Here is a 10220-nt window from a genome sequence, read left to right on the forward strand (position 1 = left end):
ACTTCAATGTATACTGATTGGCCTCAATATCCGTTTGCACTGCCATTTTTTGCTCCACAGACCGCATCGGAAAGTTCAACGGAGCAAAACCAGAGGTGTTTGGTTGAGGTTCACGAACCACCGCACCAGTTATCTCTCTTGTTGACTCGTTAAGATCGGGAAAGAGAGTGAGTAGACCACGGGAAGAAGAGGCCATATTTTTGGGTTGCTAAGTGTTTCAGAGAAGCAGCGATTTCCGACTGGTACTGTCCGAAAGGGTTGGTTATAGAGTGTTTCAAGATTTGCAGCTCTTAGAGACAAGCTCTCAGAGAACGCAGAGGTTTCAACTGGTTTGTTATGCTTCCAAGCCTCAGCCTCCGCTTCGGTTTATAAAGACCATGACGAAGAGGCCGACACGCGCTCTGTCGATCACGTGCATCGCCGCGTGTCTGGCGCGCCTTTTGATGGCACGCCTTTTGATGGCACGCCTTTTTATGGATTGGGCACGCCTTTTGACAGATTGGGCACACCTTTTGAGGGTGCGACTTTTTAGGGGTCCGACAAGACTCTGTAAACTATCCCGACATTGATTCCGGTTAGCTCCTTCATGGGTCCGACAAGACTCCGTAAACTGTCCCGACATTGATTCCGGTTAGTTTCTACAAGGGTCCAGCAAGACTCCATAAACTGTCACAACAACTGTCACAACATTGTCTGCTACAACGGTCCGACATGACCCCGTAAACTGTCTTCTACATCGGTCTGACATGACCTCGTAAACTGTCCAGACATTATCTTCTCCAACGGTGTGACACGACCATAAGTGTCTCCTACAACGGTCTGACACGACCATACCGTGTCTCCTATCCTGTTTTATTTTATTTATCAGTTTACTTTCCTGTTTTGTTACTCTCTCCAAACTCAAGTTGGTTAGTATCTATCCTCCTTGAGTTTGAGGGGAGCTGTAAGTAGGGGTGGGCAACGGTTTATCCGAACCGCTCAAACCGCCCAACCCGCTCAACCCGCATATAAATGGGCGGTTTCGCAAACATAATGCGGGCGGATGCGGTTTGAAATATGGCAAATTTGCGGGTTGCGGGCGGGTCGCGGGTTAAAACCGCAACCCGCAAAAACCGCCCGCACTTTAATTAGTATTATTAATATTATTTTTTATATACCAACTTTGTAACTTTAACAGGAGCACCATTATATTCTGTATGACACTAGGATCCTTATTTTTAAGTATTTCTCAACTTTCTTAATGTCGTAGAATTATCAAGTCCTAAACTTGGTTTCTTATACGATTTTCATTGATGACTCATCCACTTTTTTCTAATAAAAATTTTATTCTGGTGATCGATGAAGCTTCTAGTTTGATTATTGATTACTGAATTGACAATTCTAATTGAGTACAACCTTTAATGCATTGATATACATTTTTTTCATGACAAAAATGCTAGTGATATTCAATTTTTATTTGTAAACTCATCAGAAAATTGTTATCAATTGATCACAAATATATAAAATGAATCTAATGCCTAAATTCGATGGGAAAAAAAAACTTAAAAATTAATTTTTAAAGAAAAAAGTGTAAACCGCAAACCGCCCGCAACCGCCCGCACATTTACAAACCCTATCCGCACAAACCGCAAACCGCACTGCGGGCGGTTGCGGGTTGACTTTTTTCTAAACCGCATAGATGCGGGCGGGTCAAAACCGAACCGCAAACCGCACAAAACCGATCCGCGAACACCCCTAGCTGTAAGTGTGGTAGGTAAGTGTGGTAGGTAGAGTTGAGTGTGTTAGGTGAGAGTTGAGTGTGGTAGGTAGATGTAAGTGTGTTAGGTGAGAGTTGAGTGTGGTAGGTGAGTATGTTTTTCTATTCTATATATAGGAGAGTCATTGTATACATTCAAAAACATCAATCAATAATACATCAATTTTAACATATATCTTTACTTTTGCCATTTAAATGTTAATTGTAGGTTGGACCTTAACAAATTAAACCATTTAATTAATTTTTGCATTACTCTAAATTAAAAATAAATATTTTTTTACAAGCACACCAAGTTGTACGCGTACCCTATTTTTTTTAATTTTACCATATCAGCGTACCCGTATCGTATTAGTACCAGTACTCGTACCCATACCAGTACTCATACTCGTGCTTCATACCTATACAACAATAAGTGGAAGAGAGCAAAGTTACTCAATAACTATGTAAAGAGTTGATGATTCCAAATTACATAAATTTTTTGAAGATGATTAAGGAAAAATAAGGCCATAGACTTGCATCAAATTCTAACTTCTGGAGAGGGAAAAAAAAAAACTATTGTGGAGTACCCATGGAGTACCCACCCCGCACCCATTGAGTACCCACCGCGTACCCATGGCGTACCCAACCGTATACAGCGTACCCGGTACATGTGCAGTTGTACCAGTACGTGCACCCAGTAAGTACCCGATACTTGTACAACAATATTTTTTGAGTATCTGTGCTTCATAAGGTATTACTATTAGTTTAAGAGCAAATAGTAGGTTAACTTCTTTTTTTCATATAAAAAAATTCATTTCAAGATCAAGTCTAAACTGTTTATATTCATTTTCTTTTTTCCTTTCACTATTAAAAAATGTTATACGCAAGAGTATTGTATGCAAGTTTACTTGCGTATTTAATTGTTGAAATTCAATTGTCTGATCATTATTTTTTTTTAGGGTCATGCTATGGTACACACTCTCAAAAAAGTGTGTACCATATGCAAGTTATGATATTTGTGAGGTTGATAACCACAAATATCATAACTGAATAGTTTTTAGTCATAACTAAAAAAAAATGAGTCACAACCAAACACCACATAAGGCATTTAACTAAAAATCTTTTGGATCATACCCAAAATAATGCCATAACCAACATCACAATGAATCATACCTAACAACACAATGTGTATAACCAGATAATAACTAACTCCACAATAAATCATAAACCAAAGACCACAAACGTCATAACTAGACATATGGTGCAGGCCACAAAAGCGGGGGTTACCATAGAAATTTCCCATTTTTTTATTTATCATTGATTTCTACAAACACAAAGTATGGACATGGATATTGAACACATGCAAGACACATTAAGGATACATTAATTCAATAAATTCTAAGAAAGTACGGCACTACTTTGATCTCACTAATTTCTTATTCAAGAAGAAATAAGAAAAATATTAAAAAAATATTTTATTCTAACAATTATACTAACACTATGCAAAAATTATTACAATCTCAATTTCATAATAGCTTGGATATGTGACTTCGTATCCAAAAATTATCCAATACTTCACAAAATTAATATCAAGTAGCTGATATGTTTATGAAGTATCGGATACAGATCTATGAGTATCAACATACGAATACAACAGTCTTCTAGAAGTATATGTGCTTCATAGTTCACATCCACTGGGTTGAGGTTGAACCAAGAAAACAGCATATCCAAGAAAGAAAAGAAGTACTCAAATTACATGTTTAGGACGAAAGAACTGCACACCAAGGGTACAGCAACACAAATTATACCAAGCAACAAACATCTGAATTTAATAAAAGACTTAAAGTTGAGTGCCACATGAAATCTAACAAAGCAGTACAGTAATCTAACTATGGCACCAGACAAAACGAACATATAAAACAGCCAAGTGAAAAATACTATATTTGACCCTAACAAGATTCCAGAGGTCAATATGCAGAAATAACAAGCAGCCAAATGATTACATATCAAAATCCAAGACTGGCATAGGACCACCATTAGAATTCTCAGGCTCAATCCAGCACTAACCAAATTATTCTTTTTTGTTGACCCTATTAACAACGGAAATAGTTTAGTAACTTACAGCAACTACAACAGGTATGCAGGTTACTTTTCCTTCACCATTGAAAAAGACCAATTGAGCTGCACAAAAAGTGTTATAGGAAAGCAAGAAAACAGTTAAGGCAAATGAACAGGTCAAAAATAATATCTATAACTACTACAAGAATAACACCAAAAATGATGTCAAATAAATGAATATAGTGTTTTTGAGGCCATATAATAACAGCAAGTTACAATAATAAAATATGAAATAACCCCAAGCGCATTAACTTTTGACAATTGTTTCACTTTCTGTATTGTTACATCTCTTCTAACTCCCACATACTACTGTGAGTTCCTTACCCTCCTAGCCATACAGGACCAAATAAAGATACTCCTTACAAGAACACGTCCAATAACATTCTAACATCATTTCCTCTGTTCAAATTTAAAAAATCTTTTTTATAACAAAGACAGAAAGTGAATGCATAACATATAGAAATGATGTAAGGAGTCCAAGTTTCAGTCACGACTTACGCTCAGTGCAACCAAAAAGGTAGACTTTTTGCCCATATAGTTCTCCACCCTCTTCAAATGCATTCTAGCCAAAACAAAGAGTAATTCAGTATTAAACATTCTTCTTATGTCTTATTTTCCTATAATTTTAATTTTCTTTTCTTTTTGTAGGATTTTTTTTTTATTTCAATGAGAGGCAAAAGAAAATAAAACAAATGGTACATCAACTATTCATATTGAAAGCAGAACATAACATGATCGCACAACTCACTTCTAGATTTGAGAAATTCCACTTGTACTGATAAACATGGTCCAACTGATCCCACTGGCAAAAAAAATAATATAAAAAAATTATAAGCAATAAGAAAAAAACTGCAAGAACTGTCACAACAAATATGAGAAAGCAGTATCAAAGCCAAACCTCCGTCCCAACTGGGAAAACCTGTTGCCATAGGTCTTCCTGCAAAAAGTAGCACAACAGTTAATTACCAATACATGATACAGTGACAACAAAAGATTGTATTGAGCATAAAACAACACTCCCACTTCTATGTCAAATGTAATCATTGAATCATTAAATGAGTTCGGTCCTAGGGAGAAAATAGTTCATGATTGTTAAAACTGTAGCTTCACCAAAGAAAATCAAATATAATTGTCTAACAAAAGTATAAGAAAAGGGGTTGTAAGTTATGCTCCATTTCCTTATTGAGAAACTATAGTAAGTGGGAATTAGGAGTTCCAAAATCAGAAACTTCCACTTCAATGTGGTTAACTAGTAGGCTGTACCAGCTAACATATTGTTTTCTGTTATTGGTATGGTACATACCAACCAATGCATTTCAGTATTACCATTGTGGATTTATCAATATAATTATTATGTATTACTCAAAATTATTAAAATTCATTTAAAATATACATAATATGATATTACCTATGTAACATTTTAGTAAATAAGTAGTGCCACACCAAATTCTTGCCTTATGTTAACTCTATGCCAGCATAAATTTTTTATTAATTTTTCTACCGAGTACCAACGTTTTTGAAAATCCAAATGGTATAAAAACAATAAATGCCACAAATTAATTATTAGTTTTTATATATCAAATTATGCAAAGACATAACATGTTACACAATCTAAGATAAAACGAAACTCCAAAAGCTAGCTATTGAGATGAGGGTGGTACCCTCATGCTTATATATTGCACATTACTTTTGTATTCGTAAAATATGAGACTTTGCTTCACATACACCCTCATTCGTAGCGTGCTCACTCGGTAGCACCAACCACATGTAGGTGAAGGACACACACCCTACCTATCCATAAATACTTCAACTCTAATACCATGTTAAACTCTAATACTATGTTAAATTGTCTTGGATAGAACTCAATCTCAAAAGCTAACTATTGAGGTGAGGGTGTCCCGCGCTTATATACTACAAATTATTTTTGCACCCAAGCAATGTGCGACTGCACTTCACACATCACAAACAAGTGGGTTTTAAATTGAACATCTTTTCTCTCTATTCGCGACCTTTCCTCTGCTTTTCATTTGTCAGTCTTCCATCCATGGAGTCAAGCTCTCTTGCAATCTTGTGGTTTTTAGTCACGGTGAATCAAACACATTTGAAGTTTTGGAGCATATGAGAAGAAAGTAGGTGAAGGGAGATACATGAAAGAATGTGGCCCACAGCGAGAAAGATTTTTTACACATGTCCTAGTATTTGAGGAATTGAGATGTTGGGATAGTCTAGATCGTGATAAGTACTTGACAGCACATCCAACATGGGAGTAAGAGGATTTATGATATTTTTGCACTTATAACTTGTTTCCCTAATTATATGTATATGTAGTTGAGAGAGGCAGCTCGACTATCCATGTATTTCTCTTGTAACATTAATGAAATGGCTTGCACCGTACAGCCTTAGTTTTGGATTGAACCAAAAAAAAAAATTGCATCATTGTATGTGCATGTAATTTCAATTCTTGTTTATTTGCTCTTCTATGTTTTTCCTATTTCACTGATCATGGTTAGCTGTTACAAAATGTTAACATGGGACTCCACATCACCAGAGTAACATCGAGTACATCTTACATAATATACTTCAACAATTATTCAATTTTTCACATTTTGTAGACTAAGCTAAAACAACATAGACTAGGTTTAATCACACATTCTTTCCCTGAATGTTCTCTTCAAGCAATCAAACACCAAGTTAGCAACTATAATTGATTTCCCATATCATGGAAGCTAAAGCACATAACTAAAAATATCCAATCCCCAAATCTTCTCGCAAAGCAAACATACTGTTAGTCATGGCATCTCCAATTGTTACTCTACTCTAGACTCAAAACTTAAATTTCACTAAAAAGCCATTAGCATCACTTCCACTGATTTACTCAAGCTTATAAGAAATTTAGTTTTACTCAAAATTTTACCCAAATCAAGGGAGACCCATTTCATTTACTCCAATTTATATCCCATTTCATTTGAGTTTATCCATTGGAGCCCTTGATATCAGGTGAAGATTTTTACTCAAACCTGTGTTGAATTTGTGTAAAAGCATATGTAAAGGTTGGAAAAGAAGTCATATGTTTCACCTGAGTATTCAAATGTAAAATGACATATAGTTGATAACACAAACAAATCACATACAAATCGTAAGCTCAATGCCAACTAGGTAGGTTAGAAGATCCAAAGCTAGAAGAAGCAAATACTACCAAATTACGCTTTTCAGGAAAGAACTGGGGCTCGGATTCAGGCTTGGAAGCCTTGACTCGCTTAGCTCTTCTACCAGCTTTGCTTGACTCCTTGTTGGAGGTTGTTGTTTCCACGTTAGATTTGCTCGTAGTCTCTTCTGTAACCTTATATTGGCTCGCCTCTTTGCTCGTGGTCTCTTCTGTAGATTTCGGCTCCACCTTTTGGCTGGCCTTTCTCTTCGTACCCTTCCTCATGGTGTAGCTAAATAGTTTGCAGAGAAAATAGGGTTTGTTGTGGTCCGAAATCGAGGAGAGAGAAAATTAACAACAATGGCGAAATTAGAAAGAGAGAGAAAAAGAGATAGACAGATATAGGGTTTTGAAGAGTGAGTGCGTGAATTGAACGCGGGCGATCCAAATTTGAAGAGAGAGAGAGAGAGAGAGAGAGAGATAGAGAGAAAGAAGGGTGTGGACTGAGGAGAGAGGAGACAGGTGGGAGGTAGGGTTCTAGAGCAAGCGAGCGAGAGAGAGAGAGAGAGAGGCGCGGAGTGAATTTAGTGAGAGGGTAGAGTGAAATATTTCAAATTTGGGCATCAGATAGGGTCCGCCTGCGTACGGAACATGCTGAAAACGGGTTGGATATGTCAGGTATCTTTACGGCCCGGGTTATTCTACCGGGTCCACATCCTCTTCACGAAATAAGGGACGTCGGATTCGTTGGTTTAGACGGATTGAATTAGATTGAATTAGTATTTTCATGATTAATAGTTCTAGAATTACAAATTTTTTTAGATTATGTATCATATCCTATGTTTAAATTGAGTTAGAATTATAAGGAATGACTAATAGTCTAGAGTTTGGCTTAATCCTCTAATTTATATCTCACCCCCTCTGTATATGCGAAATATCATATCTAGATGGATTGTCAATCAATGCTTTAATTATTTAACTAAGTATTAAATTAATAATTTTATTAGACTATTAGTCTAATTCTAAACTCATATCCATCTAAACAAACATGGTCGTATTGTATTGTAAAATATGGCCACGTTTGTTTGGTAGATTAGGTTTAAGGAGATTGTTAGTGAGGTAACGATTAGTGAAAATATTATTAATGTGAAAATTATTAGGGAAAATTTATTAGAAAATCATTTTTTGAATGTTTGTATTCCAATTAGTCTATAAAATATTATTGTATTTTAATAAGTTCTATTATTTTGATATTTGATCTACCAAATTCTAATTCTTATATTTAAGATATTTTATGGACATTTATACATTTACAAATATTTTTTTGAACTGTTAGTAACTTGGTAATGTGAATGTTGACATTTTAACATTCACATTAATGGTGTGAATATTCGCATCACGAAACATTAACACTGTACATGTGAATATTATTAGAGGTATTTTGGTAACTATGTCACCCACAGACTTATTAGAACATAAAAAAATAATATGGACTAAGCCTCCGTTTGGGAAGTGGGTTGGCTTTTTGACTTTTTGGCTTTTTTGACTATATGAGCCTAGGCTCAAAAGCTTGGTTTGAGAAGGGCTTTTGACTTTTTAGCTTTTTTAATTTTTTTGTGAGAGAAGAGTGTAATGATTATGGGGTTGGATGGGATGTTTTGTTTGTTGTGGCTCATAAGCCTATTCTGTCTTTTATGGCTCATTGAGCCAAAAAAGCCCAATGAGCCCTTACCAAACCAACCCTAAATGGAACATAAATAGGTGAAAAGGAATTTATGAAAAAAGTGCCCAAATTATTAGTGAATGGATTAAGTAAAAATATGTTTGTTATAATAATAGCGTAGAAGATGGTTAATGATAGAATTGTTAAATTATTTTTAAATAAAATAAATTTAAAAATTATTTATATATTTAAAAAATTAAAAATAAATATTAAAACAAAAGGTACACTTTGGATTGTTAAAGAAAAATAAAAAATCAAAAAAATTGGCAGCCAAATTTTTTTGGCCTGCCAGTTATGTTTGTAAAAAAAAAAAATTTGCATTATACCGAACATTCGGGCGAATGACCGAACAATTTAAAGTTGTTCACTATTTTTTTAATCTCACTCATTTCCCAGTCAACTTAATCCTCTACTGAGGGGATTACTAAGTCGTCCAAACTGTGAAGTCGACCCTCCCAAACAATACCAAAATATGTTGTGGGTGGGACCTACAGTAGTCTTACTCTAGTCCGGCCGATAAAGGGGACCTATAGGTCATTCTAATTAAACCTAAAAATTATTTAAATACGTCCGATTCAAATTTTAAAATTTTAATTTCTATTATATTCTAATGTAAATTTATTAAGTAGGATAACATATATTAAATTTAAAAATAGAATATTATTGGGCAAATTACATATACCCTCTTGAGGTTTGGCTAAATTACAAATACCCCCTAAGGTTTGAGAAATTACAACTTTCTCCCTGAATGCTATATTTGCATAACAAATTAGGGAGTAATTTTGTAATAACCCTCATCACTGCTTACCGATAAAACATTGATTACCGTCAAACTGAACTGATTATGACTGATAATTGAACTGATTAAAGTACTGAACTGACTGATTGAAAACTGGAACTGAATTAACTGAGTATGTATGTTAATTTGTATTCTATCTGTTTGATTGTTTATTTGATCTGTTCATGTTTTATGTTCAAACTGCTAATTGGAGGCCTTATCGGCGGCCAAACCGGGAATTGATTGATATTTTATGATCATCATAATTTATGTGATTTTATGGTATAATTATCTGAAAACTGATTAGGTATGATTAAAGTAGATTAAATATCAATGAATTGCAAGTGTTAGGCTTATTTACACTTTTGCCACACTTAGTGGCCACTATCTCACACACATTTGAGCCTTGTATACACTTATACACTTAGATCAAAACATTGCTCAGCCTTTCTCCTTGCCATAGTCGACCAAGAGGGGGAGAGAGTGAGAGATTGAATTGTTCATCTTGAATTGCTTGGGAACTTGAAGAATTGCTTAGTAATTGAAGTATAGATTACATATTTGAGCTCCTAGTCTTCTAATTCCAAGACTTAGGTAAGGATCTCATCTTCTCATTCTTGTGTTTGAGCTAATTCTTGCATAGTCCATGTTAAATTGTAAAGCTAAGTCACGTTTTAGTTCATACGTGTTGATATAGAGCATAATCCATGCATGCATGTTT

The 10220-nt window shown here is 35.0% G+C and overlaps 1 protein-coding gene across 1 annotated transcript in view; it reads right to left on the reverse strand.

Annotated features, from left to right (window-relative positions):
• The window catches only part of LOC114301419 (Serine/Threonine-kinase), a 38965-nt gene extending 31264 nt beyond the window's left edge, over positions 1-7701 (reverse strand). The window contains exons 1-5 of the mRNA XM_028246386.2: positions 7050-7701; positions 4752-4790; positions 4602-4655; positions 4352-4415; positions 3858-3916 (exon numbers count right to left, since the gene is read on the reverse strand). Coding sequence (XP_028102187.2) covers positions 3858-3916; positions 4352-4415; positions 4602-4655; positions 4752-4790; positions 7050-7283 — 450 coding nt within the window. The 5' untranslated portion in view covers positions 7284-7701. The remainder of the gene's footprint in view (positions 1-3857; positions 3917-4351; positions 4416-4601; positions 4656-4751; positions 4791-7049) is intronic.
• Between the last annotated feature and the right edge of the window lie 2519 nt (positions 7702-10220).

Source organism: Camellia sinensis, chromosome 1, assembly GCF_055761805.1.
Source record: "Camellia sinensis isolate YWXY chromosome 1, ASM5576180v1, whole genome shotgun sequence".
In the NCBI taxonomy this organism is placed as follows: domain Eukaryota; kingdom Viridiplantae; phylum Streptophyta; class Magnoliopsida; order Ericales; family Theaceae; genus Camellia; species Camellia sinensis.